This window comes from Phocoena phocoena, chromosome 8, assembly GCF_963924675.1.
Source record: "Phocoena phocoena chromosome 8, mPhoPho1.1, whole genome shotgun sequence".
NCBI classification, from domain to species: domain Eukaryota; kingdom Metazoa; phylum Chordata; class Mammalia; order Artiodactyla; family Phocoenidae; genus Phocoena; species Phocoena phocoena.
The window spans coordinates 82,853,807-82,875,938 of record NC_089226.1 but is presented as its reverse complement, the minus strand read 5'-3'; the positions used below and the strand labels follow the sequence as shown (position 1 = coordinate 82,875,938).

Below are 22,132 nucleotides of genomic sequence, written 5' to 3'. Positions count from 1 at the left end.
GAGATGGACCCAGGAGTGATTGTTATACGGACCAACATATTTGCTAGAAATGAATCTGTCAACTGTTCTGAGCCACCAACATGAGGATTGAAACATGAACAGTTATGTGATTAAGTATGTCCATGAGAGAAAAAGAACCCTATTGATCAGAAAGAAGATATTTTTGAGAAGGTTTTCCCTGGGTCCACATACAAAGTATGTATGTAATGATCAGTCAGTGGCTCAAAAAAAAGGCAACATTGAGTGTCTTTTTCTTTTTACCGAGTCTTTCTCAATATATTACTCTAATTTTTCCTCACGTCAAAGAAATATGTATTTATTTAAGGACATTTAGGAAGTACCTATAAGCAAAATCAAGAAGAAAAAGTATCATCCATAATTTCAGCATCTAGAAATATCCACATTAACATTTTGCTACATATACTGCAAGTTCATTTATACCAGTGGTTGTCAGAGTTTTCTGTAAAGTGTCAGATAGTTAATATTTACAGACCATATGGTATCTATTGAAACATCAGCTCTGCCACTGTAGCACGAAAACTTTCACAGATAACATGCAAATGAGTGGGCATAGCTGTATTCCAATAAAACTTTATTTACAAGAACTGGCAATCGGCGAGATTTGATCCTCAGCCATAGTTTACGAACCCCCAATTTTTTTTCAGTGTTTAACTTTTAATTTTTAAATTTTTTAACATCTTTATTGGAGTATAATTGCTTTACAATGTTGTGTTAGTTTCTGCTGTATAAAAAAGTGAATCAGCTATATGTATACATATATCCCCGTATCCCTGCCCTCTTGCATCTCCCTCCCACCCTCCCTATCCCACCCCTCTAGCTGGTCACAAAGCACCAAGCTGATCTCCCCATGCGATGCAGCTGCTTCCCACTAGCTATTTCACATTTAAACCCCTGATTTATACCCACTTACCTTTCCCCCATCCCTCCCTTCCTTCTTTCCTTCCTTCTTTCCTTTCTTTAAAAAATTATTTTTTCTACAACTTTTTATTTTGAAATAATTAAAGATTCATAGGAAGTTGCAAAGATAGTATGGAGAAGTCTTTTTTCAGTACAAAACCCTGTAGATCCATCAAACTTGTTGCTTTTATCAATAGTTTGTGCCTTTTATCACTGAGTATTATTCCTTTTTATCACTGAGTATGGTGCCATAGTTTGTTTAACCATTCACCTATTGTAGGGTGTTTTGATTGTTTCCAGTTTGGGCTATAATAATGCTGCTGTGAGCAATTGTATCTGGGATTAGAGACTCATTTCTTTGGTAGGTGTATGTTTCATGTGGAGAACATTGGATCAATCCTGATCTGTCCATTGCTCAGCAGAAGAAACAAATCTTCCTGAGGAACTTAGCATCAGATATTTCTAAAATTCAAGCTTTCTGCAGTACACGTAAGACAGAGGGTAAGCATTGGAATTATTTACTTTATATATGTACAGCCAAAAAAAAAAAAACTTGATGATATTGCTTTTTAAAAAAAAAATCCAACTTTGTTTAAACAGGTCATATTTCACCCCTGCATCTTGGTGTTTAGCTTTAGACTAATTTTTATATTTAACAGAGTTGCATATCTTAATTCACACTGTACTTTGGATGTGCAGAGAAAACATACTTTCTTTATTTTGTCTTTAACAAATTGGGCCTTCTTTGTGAGCCCCAGCTTCCCCCATCAAGGAAAACTTTAAATGTACAGTCGGGTTTAAACTTGTCCCATCCATTAATTTAAATAGTCCCTTTTGGGAAGGCTTTCAGGTTTCTCAGTTTCCAGACTCTCACTTTAGTTCTTCTCTAGGATGGAAGGAAAGAACTCGGGGTGCAGATCCTCTTGCTTTCTGGGCCCTGCTGGCTGAAGTCCATGGCTGGGTGACAGTGTTCCATTCTTTTGGCCCAGATAATGCTTTGGGTGGGTGGTACTTCTTGCCTGCCTCAGCCTCCCCTCTGCTCCCTCTGGCCCTCTGCAGCCTGGCTGTGGTTGGGTAGCCATCTCTACAAATCCTTGCTACAGAACCTCTTGACCCCTGCTTGGCAGCCACTTCTGGAAAGCTCCCCTGCATGGCTCTTAGTAAATCCTGGGTCATGGCTGCACTTCCCGGAAACCAGATCCAGGTTCATGTGGCTATGCCACAGATTGGAGTGGTGAGGACAGCTCAAGAGGTAACGCATCACCATGTCCTGAACAATGTCCTCAGTGTTTCCTTGTCTAGCTAAGATTCCTGCAGCAAAGCCTGTAGGCAGAATCACGACACCTAGTGCTGGTTTTCTGCCACAGATCCCCTCAGGCCCAGAAATGGTAGGTTTCCTCCAGGTCAACACTGAGATAAGCTAAATGGGAGGTAAAAACTTTTGGAAAAGACCCTAAATCATGACAGTGTCATCTGACTTACATGGCCATTGTCTTGTGCCTGAATGTCAAAACTGTATTTGTACTTTTGCTTTCCTTTTGTAACAATTCTCATTCCTCATGGTCTACCACCTTCCCTTAAGGTTACCCCAGGATCAGGACAAAGGTCCTACATATAGAAGAGAAAAATCATTAATACAATTTAAAACATTATCTTATTGCATATCTTGAACACTGTACATTAAGCTTTGCATGTGTCTTTTAAGGCATTGGGAACTTTCACTGAGGAGTTTGGATCCCAGAGAATGACCTAGAGGCATACATCTAAATAATGGAACCAATTTGAATAGTTAGAATTTATAACTAACTTATTTTTGGAAAGACCTATTTTTTAGCACTTTTGACTGAGAATGTCTTGAGAGGAATTTACAAAAATTAAATTAAGTGAAATCCAATTTATTAGTTTAAAGAGCAACTATCAATTATACTTAGACTGTATTCTCTTAGACCAAAAAGCTGGAAATTTTCTGCATTTTTATTTTAACACGTGTTTTCAAAATCCTAGTGCTCTGAGGCCATAACTAATACGTCCATGCAATTTGTGCATTTCTCCTCAGCTCTTGTTTTAGAAGTCCAAAGTGACATTGTGTTGGGAGCCAAGCTTGCTGTGCGGAAACCAATTTTTGGAGAAGAGAAGCAAATTATAGAACCAGAGGAAAAGCAAGTGCAAAAAAATGCTTTAACATCGGGAAATGCTTCCAGTGAAATTCTGTAAGTAATCAGTGTGGCCAGAAAAGTTACCTGGTTCCTATTTGAACTCAGCTCATTCTCAGTAACACCACAGAGCCCATGCAGGGAACCCACGCCAAGTTTATGAAACTAATGGAAGTTGAAGAGCTAGTATTTAATTAGTTTCCTGGCAAAAGGATAGAGCTGGAGCTTCAGTGTTCAACAAGCACAATGATCTACTTTCAGTAATTTTGATATGATGTTGCTATTTTTAAAAGACTGGAATCTTAGAACTGGAGACATTTATTTGAGGAATTCATCATGTTTTTGTTTCCATAAACATGGGCTTCAGGAACAATTATGCTTCTTCCTTAATGTAGGTTCAAGTTGAATGCATGTTAATATAAGTTATCATCCTGGATTGCTGAGATCGCTTTCTGATTGGTTGCTATCTCCATAATCTCCTCCTGCCAATTCACCTTGAAGTTTCATCTATGGACAATCTTTCTAAAACACCATCCTCTTTATACAGTTCTTCAATGGCTACCTATTGCAGACAGAAGACAATGTTTAGTCTGGAATCCCAAGCCCTCCTGACCCTGGTCCAGGCCTGTCATTAACCCTCATTTGTACCCCCATGCCCACCTCCACTCCACACTTTTTCTTTGTGCCACATGAACTCCAAGCTCCAGCTCGGCAGCTACAAGCTGTCTCTGGGCTGCAGGCCTCTCACCATATATTCATTTCTCTCCAGCTGACTTGCCCCGTCCTCGGTCTGTGGAAGGATTCTTTATCATTGAAATCAATCATGACAATGACTGTACTAGCAATGTACTTATCAGTTCCCTCCCCTCTACTCCACCAACCACCACCAATTTGGGAATTCCTTGAGGGCAAAAACTCTATCACACGTGTTGTGTGAAGACCAGGATAACTGACTTTTGTCATCATTTACAGAATAAATGAAGGAATCATTGAATTCGTTTCCAAATTATAAAACCAAAAATAGCAAGTCAATTACCATTGCAATAACTGAAATTTAGTTTGTATACAAATTAATTTTCATTAATCATTGGTACACAAGCTGTTTTAAACAACTGTTTCTATCCTTAATTACAAGAATATTAACTTTTATGTTAGGAATCAAACTTCCTCATTTTGATGGGTAGTTCATCTGGTCCTACATCCTGACACTAACAAAGGCACCAGAAAGCCTTTTTCAGAGAGTGATTTGACCTATATTGTATCTTCCTCAATTGTTAGAGAATTGGCCACAAACTTTTCTAACATTCCCTTTTGTTCTTCTTCTAAAGAATGTATCTAGCCTCTGAGTTATTACACTGCACTTGGAAAAAAATAAATAGAAAGTAAAAAAAAAAAGAAAGAGCATCTTTGAGAGCCAAGTTTCTTGTTGTTCTGATTCATAGATTTCATCAAGGCCTGAAATCTTTGAGCTAAAAGTCTTTGAGTCCACTCAAAACATAATGCAGGAGCATGGTGACTTAATAATACTGCACTTCATATTTGAAAGTTGCTAAGAGAGCAGATCTTAAAAGTCTTCATTACAAGAAAACAATTTTTGGAACTATCTGCAGGGATAGATGTTAACCAGACATATTGTGGGGATCATTTTGCAATATATACAAATATCAAATCATTATGCTATATACCCAAAGCTAATATAGTGTTATATGTCAATTATACCTCAATTAAAAAAAAAACATAATGCAGGAATCTCCTGCACATTCTAGGCAAGCTCGTTTGATCCAGCCTCTTCTTGAATACTCCTAGGAACAGGGAGATCACTATTTCACAAAGCGGCCCATTTTAATGTTGAAATAATAATTCAGAATACCTCTATCCTTCTATAACTCCATGGGTAAAGTGGACCCTACCCCACCTCACCCAGTTTCCATCACAATTTCCTGTTTTATTCCACTTGTGATATCCATTGTTTGTTTATTCATTTACTTATCTACTATCTCTCTTCTTCCCACTAGAATGTAAGCTCCGTGAATCCTGAGAACTTAACTGTTTTGTTCACCACTATTATCCCCAATACTTAGAACTCTGTGCCTACAATATAGTAGATGTTTAAGAAATATTAGTTAAAGGAATGAATGATTAAGTAATGACTAGTTATATGAATGAATGAATGGACATGAATCAATAAAGCAAGATGTATTTTTAAATGGCTGTTCTAAAATTAACTTGACTGTCCTTCATTTTCTTGGGAGCCGAGGAGTATATAGATATCCCAAGTTAGAAAATCCCATCTGGATTTGGAGGAAGAATCTTGTTATGTCTAAGAATGACTTTTTTTTTTTTTTGGTCTGTTTCCCTCAAAGAAATTGAGTTGGTAGGAAAGCTGTGCTTTTTATTTTCAACACAAGATGGCACTGTTGTTTCTTTAACTGTTAATGAGCTTTTTGTCTTCAGAAGCTGCTTGTGCTGCAGCTCTGAATAAGGCTGTTGTTACCCACCAATTTCACATCTACATGTAATACTTTTGTTACATTTGAAAAGTGTATGGTCTGCTCTGCTAACGCAGGAATTGTCCCTGGAGATTTGGGTAACTCGATATTGCTTGCAGTTACATCGAATTACCGCAAGCACCTTGGTGACCACAGCCTCCCCCAGAGAAATTTATTTACACATATGCACATTTAGAGTGCTGAAGTATGCTTGCTGCTTTGCCTGTATATTTAGCCTGCCTTCAGCAGAGCAGTCCTCATATTGTGTCATGATCCCACGGAAGCAAGTGTACCCTAAACAGTGCCTGGGGATTTGATATATTCAGATCTGCATGGTGGTTATGTTTCCATTCGCGATTTCATCTTAATAAGAGGCCACAAGGCTGACTCAGTTATTCAAACTATGACTATTTACTCTAAGTGTTTTTGTGTATTATTCTCTATCAAAACCTGGCACGTTTGTGCTGGTGCTATTTGAGTCTCTCTAGATTTTTCTATTGAGAGGAAAAGTTATTAAGATTCCTTAACATTGTCTAATGAGTAAATTTTATGAAACCTAGTGATCTAGGCTGTCTGTTCCAGACAGAATTATGACACATTTATGGAGTAGGCAAGAGTCTCATTACACGTTTGTTATGAATTTCCAAAACTACTGAGTAGTCTTAATCTTATTTTTGAAATATAATACATGACCCCATTTTTTTCCTGAGTAAATATAACAAAGATGAATGCTGTTTATTGTGTGATTGAGGATTCATTTGCAGCTTTATATTAAAAAATCTAAATTGTGTATTAGTAGGATGTGAATTTGCAGTGTTAGGCACCATTATGGAAATATGACTCCCAGATCCACCAGCATCATTCAGGATATTATCAGACTACACCTCAGAGAAAATTCTGTGAGTATAAATCAGATTTCTTAGACTTCTGTTTCCTTCTGAACCTTGATAGAGATTCACATGCAAGAGCCCATCTCCGAATGAAGGCTTGTCACACACTTCTCAGGTATGCCTGGCAGGAAACTTCTCATAACTTTGATGAAGATGACAGTCTTCCACAGAAAATGGAAGAAGAGCTCTTTGAAAATGTGGAACCAGAGAAGAAATACAGGTAAAAAGTTGCAAGGGATTCCTGTTAGAGATTTCTACCTGGTCTTAGATTCACTCACTTTAGGGCAAAAATATTACTGAAGATTTACATTACTGTTAGTTGCTCTTTACATCAACACACACATTTTTGTGTTTCTTGTGTTTTTGACTGAAGTATTTACAAGTACTGGTGGCAAGTACCTTCTCGCTTTAGCTGTGTAATGTAATTTCTCATTCACTGGTGTCTTTTCTATTAGAAGGTAAGCTCATCCATCTTTGCCTCCTGAGAACCTAGGACAGAGCCTGTATATTAGTTGAATGAATGTGTAAATGAACTTATGAATAAGCATGTAAAATGCCTTGATGTCTTTAAGAAATTAGTAAAATGCAATTTCTTCCTTTTTAACTTTATTTTTTCTCTGGTCAATGTCCAATGAAATGACAGGAATCTATAGTACTTGGTATTATTCCATAATCTTTATACATTTACTTAATGTTATAGCAGTTTACATGAATTAAACAGTTTTAGCACTTCAACACTTAGCATTAGTCCATGCACATAGTAGAGACTTAATAGACATTTACAAATTAGTTGCCAATGCATTGTGATTTTTAATAAGGTTTAGTAAGTCTGCTTAATGCCTTAAGAGATATTTAAGTATGAGATTCCTTTGAATTAACTTATCAGTGTATCATTATTTTGGTTTATGATATTTTATGAGTTGTTAGGGAAGATTCATAAACTTGGAGAATGGGATTCTGTTTGCCAGAGATTCTGTAGATAGAGGATAGAAATGATCATGATTTGAACAGAACTCCTTTATTTCTCTCTGTTCTGATTCATTGCCCTGTTCCTACTCCTACCTCTTTTTCCCTTTAAATTATCTCAAGTGGATTTTTTCTTTGCTGATGAACTTCTCATGTTCTTTTGGATAAATATTTATTTCTAATGTAAAATAAACTCAGAATTCTACTTTTTACATCAGCTTGACAGTGCAAAGCAAATAACGTTGCTGCTGTCCTGATGATAATGCTTCCGCATCATAAGTGAATTTGGTTCATGGCGGGTCTCTTGCCAACAGAACTTGCTATCTCCAGCACATCAGTGCACAGGACATTTTTCTGCCACTAATGGGATTTTCTTTATCTCAGCCATTCTCCAAAACAGAGTAAACTGCAGAAGGTGTGCCACCAGCAGTTTGAATACAGAGATGGGCAAATTATAAGCTATGCTTCTCCTCAGCTAGTCTTGGGGGTGCAAGGCCCCAGTCTGCGTTCAGGCATGGAGGTTGTTTTGGTGAAGAAAAAAGCAGATGATAGTCATCAACACTGGAGGTACAAGGAAGACAGCAGGTAAACCCATTATATTTGGGCCTCAATATATCAAAGGGTGAATAGGAGCCTAAGGGATCCAGCATGGTCCCCACAGACCAGGCAGGGGTATATTTGAGGACTTTGGATTTTCTATTTAATGTGGCCAATAATATTTTTAACCTACTCAAGGAAGAGAAAGATTGTGAAGTCAAATGTAAGTGCTCAGTAGTCTACACACAACTCATCCACTACAGCTTCAGGTAAGAAACGTGAAGTCTAGCCTACTGGGTTCATAGTTGGGTTTTTTTTGTTTTTTTTTTTAAAGAAGATGTTGGGGGTAGGAGTTTATTAATTAATTAATTAATTTTTTCTGTGTTGGGTCTTCATTTCTGTGCGAGGGCTTTCTCTAGTTGTGGCAAGCGGGGGCCACTCTTCATCGCGGTGCACGGGCCTCTCACTATCGTGGCCTCTCTTGTTGCGGAGCACAGGCTCCAGACGCGCAGGCTCAGTAGTGGCTCACGGGCCTAGTTGCTCCGCAGCATGTGGGATCCTCCCAGACCAGGGCTCGAACCCGTGTCCCCTGCATTAGCAGGCAGATTCTCAACCACTGCGCCACCAAGGAAGCCCCAGGTTCATAGTTTTAATGGGCCATTGAGGTCAAGAGAGAGCTAGACTCTCATCTAACTTATTTGTGTGATTTGAAAACATCATAAAATCAAGTAAGAATTCTAAAAAGTCCCATTTTAAAAAATTTGCAGTACTTTTCATTAACACAGTCTTCTGCGCCGCCCCACATGCATGCCTTCCCTCTCTCCCCTACTTCCATCATATAACCAACTGATGTGGCTTCCACTCACACAGTGAAATCGAATTGAATTCTTACCCTAACCAGATAAATCAACCCAGTGCGATGGCTGGCCCTTGTTTGGATCTAGCTTGAAGCCCACCACTGTCAAAAAGGTTAATTCTGAGACAATCAGAAGAAATTTAAAATAGTCTGGGTACCAGATGATATGAAGGAAGTCTTGTTAATTTTGTTGCGTGTCATAATGGTTTAATGGCTATGTTTAAAAACAGTCCTAATCACTTGGATGTATATTGTAGTATTTACAGATAAAATTAAGAGGGATCTCAGCTTTGTTTTAAAATATTCTAGCAAAGCAAAAAATTTTTTAATGGGGACGGGGGAGGGGATGAAACAGGCATGGCAGAATGTTGATAACTGTTGTGTCTGTGGCGGTTTCTTATACATTTCTCTCTGGTTTTGTGCATGCTTGAAATTTCTTTAACAAGAGAGATGACAGCTCCTTGGTTTTTAGATGGTTTGCTTCAAAGTCTACTATTAGTGTTATATGGTGGGGCTCCAGGGCCCTCTTCAGTCTCTTGAAATACTACAGAAAATGTGTTTGTGTATCTGTGTAATACTTTTTTTTTTCTTTTTCTGGGAAAGAGCTGTGAAGGTGTGTGATGCAAAAGGCTTAGGGGATCGCTGCTTTGAGAGAGACTGTATAATCTTCAGCAGGCGGCAGCAGAGGGCCCAGCATGGACAGGAAAGGAGCTAGCCTTCCTCTGCTCACTGTCTGAGATTCAGAGCTGCCAGCAAGGAACACATGCAGCCTTGTTTCAGAGACAGCTGAAAAGCCAACCTGTAGACAGACCTGGCGAATGTGTTCTTTTGCCCCATTTATCCTAGCTAAGCTGACTTTGCGACAGGGGAGCTCAGAAGCAGGCTTTTGGCCCTGCGAATGGTTTGCTTTGTGGAACCAGAATTCATTCCTTTAGCTGCAGAAGATTATCGAGGGCAGTGTTTTAGGTGCCGGTGTTTTAGCAAAGAACAAAACATAAAAATTCCTGCCCACGAAGCTAGTGCTACCCCATCTCTACATTTCTGGAATTTAGAGCTACATCTTACTGCCTTGGCTTTCTGTATTATAGTAGAGGTCCCACTTGAGCCTAAGTTGGAATTCGAGTATGGCTGAAGGGCTATAGGGTGGACACGCATGGGGAATGAGAGGAGTGACCCAAGGCACTAGACAACCACACTTGATAAGTTTAACTAAGGAACACTTGGTCATCAGAAGAGAGAGCAAGTTCTGAGTACTGCTCAGTGTCTGTACTGCTTTTGGTTTTCACCCTAAGTGCTGTGGGGAAATGAGGAGAACAGGAAGGCTGTTTAAGTAAAAACAAAGGGAAGCTCGCCTAAAACTCTAGGCACTCCCTTACTGCTTTGGAAAATCTAACCACATGTAACACCAAAGAGGATGGTCTCTTCCAATTTCCTTCCACTTTCCAGAGCGCTCTGCAATGTTGTCGTATTGAGGCCTTCCCATGTCAAGCCGTAGAAGAGAGGGACTATTGGAGGGAGATGGTGGTATTGACTGATCGCTGGCTGGAAACTGTAGGGTCCAGAGAGAAGAGGTGGAGCCGTGAGGGGGAGGGGCAGTGGGACAGGGTTCGCTCCTGAACACATGGGTCACCATTTAGGGACTCCCACAGACACTTGGGCAGGAGAGGTTTTGCAGAAGTCTTGATGATTAGATGTGGGCATTATTCAGAGGAACTTATGTCCCATGGCAGAAATGTCTGTATAGTGACAGTAATTCTGAGCTTTCTTCTGCATTTTCCCTTGACATTTTTCTTCTTCGTGTAACTGGGTTTTGAAACCCATTTGTTCTGATAAGCTGGTGAGGCCTGGAGAAACTTGGGTTACACTACGTAGCAGAAACCTGTAGAAAATTCCATTTATGTGAACCATAGTCTTTTGATCTTCCATATTTTTCCCAGGCAGTAAATTAGCATTTATTGAGGGAACTTCCCAATCAGAATTTGTGTCAATAGAGCAGAAGCCCGGTAGCTCACTGCCAGCATGACGGGAGGTGCCAAGTGCTATCACTGTGCCTAGAATTTTCTACCATTAGTCCTTTCATTCAGTCCTTTGGGTCTTGAATTACTTTTTCATTTTGGCCTTCTATTTAAAATAGAGAATAACTAGAAAATCTGATATCTTAAGCAATTATAAGCAAAACCTCGTAAGGGAAAGTTTGACTATGAGAACAAGGCCTAGCTGGGAGAGCACATGGTCTAGGAGAGTAGTATAAGTAAGTAGTAAAAGAGCAAGGGGGCACTGGCGGGCAGTAGGAGCTTACCAAAGACACACTTACTTGGTTTCTAGTCACACAGAAAAATGGTCCAGGTCAACTTTTGAGATAAACTGGTATCTTTCTCCTATTTTCAACCGTGGCACAATCTGAATTAATCATTTGGTCTCAAAAGGGAAATATGAAAAAAGTGCTCAGGGGAAAAAATCCCCTTCAACAAGTTTCAAAATTTTAAAAGGGAAAATACAGTGTCATGGAATTCAGAGCTGAAAGAGATTTTGAAATTTTTCTAGTCTTACTCACCTGGCTCTAAAGCTAGGTAAACTGAGGCTCAAGAGGATGAAGTGATTTGTATGCACTTGCACTGTGGGTTAGTAGAAGAGGCTGTGCTGTCGTGCTGGGATATTTCTGGGACACAGTTCTCACACTGCCGTTTGGCACGTAGTGGGCTTTATGTAGAAGTCTAAAAGCTCAGGCTTCCTGCAGAATGGAAGCACTCCTGTGATGGGCAAGTGACAATTGACAGTCCAAAAAGGAAAAGAAAAGTCAACGCTGTCATGGCTGAGCATGGCACTGAAGCATGGGAGAAGTTGCTACATCTATTCTAGGCAGCAAAAACAGAGAAAGCTAGGCAACTAATCTAGGCACCTCAGTAAGTTGTTGCAGGAAATATACAATCATTCATTCATCTGACTACTACTGAGTGCCAGTAAAAATGCAAGATGCAAACTATGCCACATGCTGAGGCTACAGAGATGAACAATATTGAATACCAGCTCTCGTGCTATGCACAGACTTGATAAATGCTAAAAAGGTATTTGATAAAATTGAATACCCACTTTGGATTTAAACTGACACTTCGTTAACTAACACTAGAAGGAAGAAACACATTGTAAGATTAATAGTGATTGTCTTAGGAATATAAACGATGTTTCAAATTCTGTTTTAATTTTTACTATATTTTCTAGTATTTTGTAAATGCTTTACAATGAGGATATTTTGTTTTATGTTCCGAGATTTAAATTAGATATCTAGAATTTTTTGTCTTGAAAGGAAAAATACGTTACTCTTATCACAGATCTCCCCCACCCCCGCTTTCTCCCCTTTCCTCCACTCCCACATCATTAAATTTTATATTCAGGACTAGTTATATTTTCCACAGCAGGATTGCCACTGCTGCTCTGTAATGTAACTATGTTGACAGACATAAAGAACTGGCTTTTTCTATGCAGACAATATCCTTGAATGTTTGGTCTATTCTTGCTTTTAAGTGATGTACGGGAAAGAACTTGAGGGTTTTAGCTCTGTACTTTGCTTTCTTTCTTTTCAGTCAAGGAGGTTTTATTTTAGTTCCAATATAAGATAACTTAAAAATATTCAATATATATCTTGGACTTTTAGGGAATACTCATTTAGAAAAGAAGAATTTGAGGGAAAGCTATAAAAAAAATCACAACAATCGATAATAGTAGCTTATACTAAGTGCCATGAGCCAGACAATATTCAACGCATTTTTTATGCATTAGCTCATTATATTCTCAGGACGAAAGTCCTGTGCGGTATGCACCATTATCCTGTTTTACAGATGAGGAAACTGAGGCTGAGAGTTGTTAAGCAGGTCTTGAGATATACTCAAGATTTAAACTCAGGCATTGTGGCTCCAGAATCCATGCCCCTAATCACTCTGCCACGTTGCCTCTCACAACAGCAAAACAGGTGAGGAGAGTGTCTGGGTACAATCTGGAGACAGAAAACAGGCTGTCATTTAAACAAGGGATGTTTAACATAAAGAATTATTAAGCTATGCTAAACGAGTAACTATCAGATTTTTTAAATAAAAACCTCTATATGGTATTCTAGGGCTGAGGGGGTTGAGGACAAACTTGGGATTGGGTCCCTTCCCTAAGGCTGGAGTTCAGAGCTCATTGGAAGAAGTATGGGTGCTGTCCACTGGATGGCGGGGAAATGTGTTGGTTTGCATGGCCAGATCTGTTGTGTGGTTGCTGGGCAAGCAGGAAGTAACCCTCTGGAACTTACGTGGGTGTGCAGCTATTGCTGGGCATGTGGAGATGCAAAGGTATGGGGTTGCTGGTACAGCAGAAGGTCTGGAGCACGTAGTGTCCATGTTGGGAGGGCCATAAGCGGTTGATCACCAGGCCAGGCCTGGGATGTGAGGGTATTAAAGGACCACGTGCATTCTGGGCACATGGCTGGGACAGAGCATCCCTGGACACCCTCACTCCCAAACACTGACCCCAGGCAGCAGCCAGAAAGAACAGGAGCGCCCCCTTTCTCCTTCAGTGTTCTTCCAGCACTCTGCACTGAGGAACTTCAACATCGTGCTTATGGTGGGGGAGAAATGCCCAAAGGATTTCACATCCATTAGCACAGAGTATGTATGGAGACAAGAGGCAACACGCAGATGAGGGGCACAGAGGGAGCTCTAAGTTGGTCATGCTGCTTTGTAATGGGCCTAATCCTGTTTTCCCAAGGACCTTTCACCTGGTGAGTAACCCAGACCTGGTGCTGGCAGTGTCTATGACCAAGGCTGGAGATGAAGTCTGTGGCTATCCGGTTATTGCTCAGGTAAGATATGTAGAGGCTAAAGAGTAATTATAGCCCTTTATTTAGTTAAATTTAAGGAAAGCTCCATGCTTCCTTGTTGTGGAGAAAGAAAATGGCTGTCATAGAAACCTATCTTGAATGCCATTGTTAAAATATTTACAATAGTCTGCCTAGATTTCAAATTGAACATGTTCCTGTAGCTCTGAATTTAGTTTAATCCAACAGATGGTGATTGTGGGCTTGCTGCATGTCAGGAGCTATGCTAGTTACTTAAATCAAATCCAATGGCAAGTGTGAGAAATTACCCCAATAGCATTCATAGCGTCTCAGTGGTGGGTGCAGTCAGGTGAATGGCTGTTAGATGCGTGCATTTTAAGTTCAGTAATTTGGAGACATAAGCAAGTCCCCTCTCACCTGGCAACGGGTGGGAAAGACCGTGGTCAGGCGTCTTTCTGGAGGGTGTGAGCTCTTCAATGCTAATTCTACTTCATTTGAAATATACTTTCAACATACTTTTGCAAATGCTTATAGCAGCCAAACAATTTTTGGAGACTCCAGAGAAGGCTGGCTTCATTTGAATTTTGGGTAAAGACCTATGGGGTTGTTTTTTTCTTTCCCACTTTTGTCTGTTATCCTCACTTACCAAAGGCACTCCTAGACGGGTATATATTTTTCCTTGTTAGGAGGAGAAAAAGTTTAGGAGTGTCCCTGCTCTGCATTTACTTTCTGTATCCTCCACAGTATTTGTCATCTTTGTGTTGAACAGAATATACTGTCTCCGAATAACATTTGTCTTATTCCATATTTTAATAACAATGAGGCAACTTGCTTTGCAGGTCCTGAATCCAAAATTGGGATATAGCAATCTGGACAAATACTAAAGCTTAATTAAGCCTTCTATCCTGATGATAAATATGGACTAAAATTTTATTCTAGGAGACACAGTGTATATAACATCAAATTTTTCCCTGTCAGGTGCCTCTTTGGCATGGACCACAGTGAGATAAAACCTTATGCAGACACAAATTTTGTACCTTAATCTGTTACATAAAATTATAGATATGGATCTTTTCCCCTAAGGTTCCCATTTTATAAGAAATGAGTTTGATTCCAAAGTTATTTGTATTACCTTTCAAGAGTTTTTTCTTTGCTTGGTGTTTTGTTTTTATTTCTTGAAGCAATCAGTTTGTGAGAACATATTAAAGTTCATGTAAAATAATAAAAATGAGACATGTTAAGTTAATGTTACTAAACCCCCTCCCTGTTCCTTGAAATATAATCTTTGTTTTCCATACCTCTGAGGGATGCTCTGTGGTTTGACTTATTAAATCAATTCCTGAGATCATTTATTTTCCTCTTCACTATCAATCTCTCCCTGGTAAAGTAGGTGTTATTCATTATAAAGTTCCTTGAGGTGTCATGATATGTTTAGTTGGAACTAATCTAGTGGTTTAAGTTCCTTGAAGTTGAAACTACTCATTTTTTTAACTTATGCTCAAACCAAGTTTTATAATTACAATAAAGATGCTGTTTCTAATACATAAAATGGAGTGTACTCACATTTTTGAAAAAAACCTTGATAACCAGTGAAATGTAAATTGAAATATCAACAAGGTACTATTTTTCATTCATTAAATTCATGATGCTTTGGCAAGAATGTGAGGAAAAGAGGCAATTTCGTATAATATTGGTGGAAGGGTAAACTAAAATAACCTTTCTAGAAAGCATTTGTTATGATAAAGCTTTATATTATACATCATAATTTTTTTAATGATCCTGTTCCATTTTTTTTTTTTTTTACTTTATTTATTTTTTTATACAGCAGGTCCTTATTAGTCATCAATTTTATCCACATCAGTGTATACATGTCAACCCCAATTGCCCAATTCACCACACCACCACCACCACCACCCCACAGCTTTCCCCCCTTGGTGTCCATACATTTGTTCTCTACATCTGTGTCTCAATTTCTGCCCTGCAAACCAGTTAATCTGTACCATTTTTCTAGGTTCCACATATATGCATTAATATACAATATTTGTTTTTCTCTTTCTGACTTACTTCACTCTGTATGACAGTCGCTAGATCCATCAACGTCTCAACAAATGACCAAATTTTGTTCCTTTTTATGGCTGAGTAATATTCCATTGTATATATGTACCACATCAGCTTTATCCATTAGTCTGTCGATGGGCATCTAGGTTGCTTCCATGACCTGGCTATTGTAAATAGTGCTGCAATGAACATTGGGATGCATGTGTTTTTTTGAATTATGGTTTTCTCTGGGTATATGCCCAGTAGTGGGATTGCTGGATCATACGGTAATTCTATTTTTAGTCATTTAAGGAACCTCCATACTGTTCTCCATAGTGGCTGTATCAATTTACATTCCCACCAACAGTGCAAGAGGGTTCCCTTTTCTCCAAACCCTCTCCAGCATTTGTTGTTTGTAGATTTTCTGATGATGCCCATTCTAACTGGTGTGAGGTGATGCCTCATTGTAGTTTTGATTTGCATTTCTCTAATAATTAGGGATGTTGAGCAGCTTTGCATGTGCTTCTTGGCCATCTGTGTGTCTTCTTTGGAGAAATGTCTATTTAGGTCTTCTGCCCATTTTTGGACTGGGTTGTTTTTTTCTCCCAATCTGAGGGTTGTCTTTTCATCTTGTTTTTGGTTTCCTTTGCTGTGCAAAAGCTTTTAAGTTTCACTAGGTCCCATTTGTTTATTTTTGTTTTTATTTCCATTACTCTAGGAGGTGGATCAAAAAAGATCTTGCTGTGATTTGTCTCAAAGAGTGTTCTTCCTAGGTTTTCCTCTAAGAGTTTTATAGTGTCCGGTCTTACATTTAGGTCTTTAATCCATTTTGAGTTTATTTTTGTGTTTGGTGTTAAGGACTGTTCTAATTTCATTCTTTTACATGTAGCTGTCCAGTTTTCCCAGCAACACTTATTGAAGAGACTGTCTTTTCTCCATTGTATATCCTTGCCTCCTTTGTCATAGGTTAGTTGACCATAGGTGCGTGGGTTTATCTCTGTGCTTTCCATCTTGTTGCATTGATCTATATTTCTGTTTTTGTGCCAGTACCATATTGTCTTGATTACTGTAGCTTTGTAGTATAGTCTGAAGTCAGGGAGTCTGATTCCTTTAGCTCCGTTTTTTTCCCTCAAAACTGCTTTGGCTATTCGGTGTCTTTTGTGTCTCCATACAAATTTTAAGATTTTTGTTCTAGTTCCGTACAAAATGCCATTGGTAATTTGATAGGGATTGCATTGAATCTGTAGATTGCTTTGGGTAGTATAGTCATTTTCACAATATTGATTCTTCCAATCCAAGAGCATGGTATATTTCTCCATCTGTTGGTATCATCTTTAATTTCTTTCATCAGTGTCTTATAGTTTTCTGCATACAGGGTTTTTGTCTCCCTAGGTAGGTTTATTCCTAGGTATTTTATTCTTTTTGTTGCAGTGGTAAATGGGAGTGTTTGCTTAATCTCTCTTTCAGATTTTTCATCATTAGTGTATAGGAATGCAAGAGATTCCTGTGCATTAATTTTGTATCCTGCAACTTTACCAAGATCATTGATTAGCTCTAGTAGTTTTCTGGTGGCATCTTTAGGATTCTCTATGTATAGTTTCATGTCATCTGCAAAGAGTGACAGTTTTACTTCTTCTTCTTCTTTTCCAATTTATATTCCTTTTATAAATTTATTTAGTTAGTTTTGGCTGTGTTGGGTCTTGGTTGCTGCGTGCGGGTTTTCTCTAGTTGCGGCAAGTGGGGGGTACCCTTCATTGCAGTGTGCGGGCATCTCATTGCAGTGGCTTCTCTTGTTGCGGAGCATGGGCTCTAGGCGTGCGGGCTTCAGTAGTTATGGTGCACGGGCTTCAGTAGTTGTAGCACACAGACTTAGTTGCTCTGTGGCATGTAGGATCTTCCCGGACCAGGGCTCGAACCCGGGTCCCCTGCATTGGCAGGCAGGTTCTTAATCACTGCGCCACTAGGGAAGTCCTGTATTCCTTTTATTTCTTTCTTTTATCTGATTGCCGTGGCTAGGACTTCCAAAACTGTGTTGAATAATAGTGGTGTGAGTGGACATCCTTGTCTTGTTCCTGATCTTAGAGGAAATGCTTTCAGTTTTTCACCATTGAGAATGATGTTTGCTGTGGGTTTGTCATATATGGCCTTTATTATGTTGAGGTAGGTTCCCTCTATGCCCACTTTCTGGAGAGTTTTTATCATAAATGAGTGTTGAATTTTGTCAAAAGCTTTTTCTGCATTGAGATGATCATATGGTTTTTATTCTTCAATTCGTTAATATGTTTTATCACATTGATTGATTTGCATATATTGAAGAATACTTGCATCCCTGGGGTAAATCCCACTTGATCATGGTGTATGATCCTTTTAATGTGTTGCTGGATTCTGTTTGCTAGTATTTTGTTGAGGTTTTTGCATCTATATTCATCAGTGATATTGGTCTGTAATTTTCTTTTTTTGTGACATCTTTGTCTGGTTTTGGTATCAGGGTGATGTTGGCCTAATAGAATGAGTTTGGGAGTGTTCCTTCATCCACAATTTTTTGGAAGCGTTTGAGAAGGATGGGTGTTAGCTCTTCTCTAAATGTTTGATAGAATTCATCTGTGAAGCCATCTGGTCCTAGGCTTTTGTTTGTTGGAAGATTTTTAATCACAGTTTCATTTTCATTACTTGTGATTGGTCTGTTCATATTTTCTATTTCTTTCTGATTCAGTCTTGGAAGCTTATATCTTTCTAAGAATTTGTCCATTTCTTCCAGGTTGTCCATTTATTGGCAAAGAGTTGCTTGTAGTAGTCTCTTAGGATGCTTTGTATTTCTGCAGTGTCTGTTGTAACTTCTTTTTCATTTCTAATTTTATTGATTTGAGTCCTCTCCCTCTTTTTCTTGATGAGTCTGGCTAATGGTTCCTCAATTTTGTTTATCTTCTCAAAGAACCAGCTTTTAGTGTTATTGATCATTGCTATTGTTTTCTTTGTTTCTATTTCATTTATTTCTGCTCTGATCTTTATGATTTCTTTCCTTGTGCTAACTTTGGGTTTTGTTTTTTCTTCTTTCTCTAGTTCCTTTAGGTGTAAGGTTAGATTGTTTATTTGAGATTTTTCTTGTTTTTTGAGGTAGGCCTGTATAGCTATAAACTTCCCTCTTAGAACTGCTTTTGCTGCATCCCATAGGTTTTGGATCATCATGTTTTCGTTGTCATTTTTCTCTAGGTATTTTTTGATTTCCTCTTTGATTTCTTCAGTGATCTCTTGGTTGTTTAGTAACGTATTGTTTAGCCTCCATGTGTTTGTGTTTTTTACGTTTTTTCCTTCTAATTCATTTCTAATCTTATAGTGTTGTGGTCAGAAAAGATGCTTGATATGATTTCAATTTTCTTAAATCTACTGAGGCTTGATTTGTGGCCCAAGATGTGATCTTTCTGGAGAATGTTCCATGCGCACTTGAGAAGAAAGTGTAATCTGCTGTTTTTGGATGGAATGTTCTATAAATATCAATTAAATCTATCTGGTCTATTGTGTCATTTAAAGCTTCTGTTTCCTTATTTATTTTCATTTTGGATGATCTGTTCAGTGGTGTAAGTGAGGTGTTAAAGTCCCCCACTATTATTGTGTTACTGTCTATTTCCTCTTTTATAGCTGTTAGCAGTTGCCTTATGTATTGAGGTGCTCCTATGTTGGGTGCATATGTATTTATAATTGTTATATCTTCTTGGATTGATCCCTTGATCATTATGTAGTGTCCTTCCTTGTCTCTTGTAACATTCTTTATTTTAAAGTCTAATTTATCTGATTTGAGTATTGCTACTCCAGCTTTCTTTTGATTTCCACTTGCATGGAATATCTTTTTCCATCCCCTCACTTTCAGTCTGTATGTGTCCCTAGGTCTGAAGTGGGTCTCTTGTAGACAGCATATAGATGGGTCTTGTTTTTGTATCCATACAGCAAGCCTGTGTCTTTTGGTTGGAGCATTTAATACATTCACATTTAAGGTAACTATTGATATGTATGTTCCTGTGACCATTTTCTTAATTGTTTTGGGTTTATTTTGTAGGTCCTTTTCTTCTCTTGTGTTTCCCACTTAGAGAAATTCCTTTAGCATTTGTTGTAGAGCTGGTTTGGTGGTGCTGAATTCTCTTGGCTTTTGCTTGTCTGTAAAGCTTTTGATTTCTCCATCGAATCTGAATGAGATAATTGCCAGGTAGAGTAATCTTGGTTGTAGGTTCTTCCCCTTCATCACTTTAAGTATTTCATGCCACTCCCTACTGGCTTGTAAAGTTTCTGCTGAGAAATCAGCTGTTAACCTTATGGGAGTTCCCTTGTATGTTATTTGTCATTTTTCCCTTGCTGCTTTCAATAATTTTTCTTTGTCTTTAATTTTTGCCAGTTTGATTACTATGTGTCTCGGTGTGTTTCTCTTTGGGTTTATCCTGTATGGGACTCTCTGTGCTTCCTGGACTTGGGTGGCTATTTCCTTTCCCATGTTAGGGAAGTTTTCAACTATAATCTCTTCAAATATTTTCTCGGGTCCTTTCTCTCTCTCTTCTCCTTCTGGGACCCTATAATGCAAATGTTGTTGTGCTTAATGTTGTCCCAGAGGTCTCTTAGGCTGTCTTCATTTCTTTTCATTCTTTTTTCTTTATTCTGTTCTGCAGCAGTGAATTCCACCATTCTGTCTTCCAAATCACTTATCCGTTCTTCTGCCTCAGTTATTCTGCTTTTGATCCCTTCTAGTATAGTTTTCATTTCAGTTATTGTATTGTTCATCTCTGTTTGTTTGTTCTTTAATTCTTCTAGGTCTTTGTTAAACATTTCTTGCATTTTCTTGATCTTTGCTCCATTGTTTTTCTGAGGTCCTGAATCATCTTCACTGTCATTATTCTGAGTTCTTTCTCTGGAAGGTTGCCTATCTCCACTTCATTTAGTTGTTTTTCTGGGGTTTTATCTTGTTCCTTCATCTGGTACATAGCCCTCTGCCTTTTCATCTTATCTATCTTTCTGTGAATGTGGTTTTCATTCCACAGGCTGCAGGATTGTAGTTCTTCTTGCTCCTGCTGTCTGCCCTCTGGTGGATGAGGCTATCTAAGAGGCTTGTGCAAGTTTCCTGATGGGAGGGTGATCCTGTTCCTTTATTAGCAATTCTACTTGAGTTTGTTCTCAAGAAGTTATGGATTTACACAAACATTTATTTTATGATTGTTGATTGCTCTTTTGCTTATACTAAGGAAAATCTGAGAAACAATCTACATGTTTAACTATTGGATATTGGTAAAATAAAATACCCTAAGATCAAATAGTATATATCCTTAAAAAAAAAAAAAAACAAGCAAAACTAATGCCATTACCAAATTGTGTGCATTTTGTGATTACATTTTTGTAAGTCCAAGAATTCATATATATATGTATGATCATCAAATATCAATAATAGTTATCACTACATAGTAGAGTTTTGAGTAATTATCTGTACTTCCTGACTGTATACAATGAAAACTAGGACTGCTATAAACAAATCATAACCTCTCCTATTTGACTCCATATTTTGTCTCATTTTTTTCAGAAATACAAACCACATAACAATGGGACTTCTAATCAAAAGTGGAATTACATGACAAATATGAAAGCTTTTATGGCCTTTCATAGCACTACACTGGATAAGGAAGTCACAGCAGCAAATTATGCTGGTATTTGTACATCCTCTGTGATTAAAGAAAAACACATTGATCAACCAGTAAGTGGTTCCTTCCTTCTGAGGACAAAAAAGAGGGGTGGGGGAATGGATAAGTCTAATAAAGCAAGAAACTTTTTTCCAGAAAACCTTAAGTTCACACAAATTAAACACTGACTTGTGAGTGAAATCATTTAGACTCTGTGATTCTGGTTAGGAAAGAATGAAGGAATATTGATATTACCCTCTTCTTATATTGTTTTGATGGCTCCCTATCACCATCACCATCTCTGGTTCATCATCAGCTCACCAGAACAGGCATGAAGCAGGATAATCGCACATACTTCACTCCCACAGGTGTGCTGGCCACACTCGATGTCACTCCACTCCAGAAAGCATATTAAAATGCCAATGATTGTAAGTTGCTTTATATTACATTATACCAAGCATAGGGCTAAGTATGATATACTCTAATTTTAAAAGAAATACTTTCTCAAGTTTGGTCCTTTAATTTTTATTAGTAAGGAATTATTTGCACCATACTTTACAGATACCCGAGATATTTGTGGGTCAGTGGATCAAGGCACCTTGCTATTGTTGATAACCATTGGCCTACAGAAAACTGAAATCTCATAATGTATGCACATTACAAGACTGCCCAAGACCCTCTTTACTGTTCCCCTCAGTCGTCTCTAAACCACTGCTGCTTCTTCACTCGTCATTCCCTGGCTCTACTGAATAAGAGATGTCAAATGTACCGTACCATTCTGCATGTCTCTGGTTTCAACTATGCTCTCCCCCCTGACTTTTT

At 38.4% G+C, this 22,132-nt stretch overlaps 1 protein-coding gene across 1 annotated transcript in view; it reads left to right on the top strand.

Moving 5' to 3' along the window:
• Positions 1–22,132, top strand: part of DCDC1 (doublecortin domain containing 1) — a 435,371-nt gene that overhangs the window by 358,006 nt on the left and 55,233 nt on the right. Inside the window, exons 22-27 of the mRNA XM_065882422.1 lie at positions 1,284–1,419; positions 2,975–3,128; positions 6,512–6,670; positions 7,801–8,001; positions 13,553–13,646; positions 21,214–21,384. Coding sequence (XP_065738494.1) covers positions 1,284–1,419; positions 2,975–3,128; positions 6,512–6,670; positions 7,801–8,001; positions 13,553–13,646; positions 21,214–21,384 — 915 coding nt within the window. The remainder of the gene's footprint in view (positions 1–1,283; positions 1,420–2,974; positions 3,129–6,511; positions 6,671–7,800; positions 8,002–13,552; positions 13,647–21,213; positions 21,385–22,132) is intronic.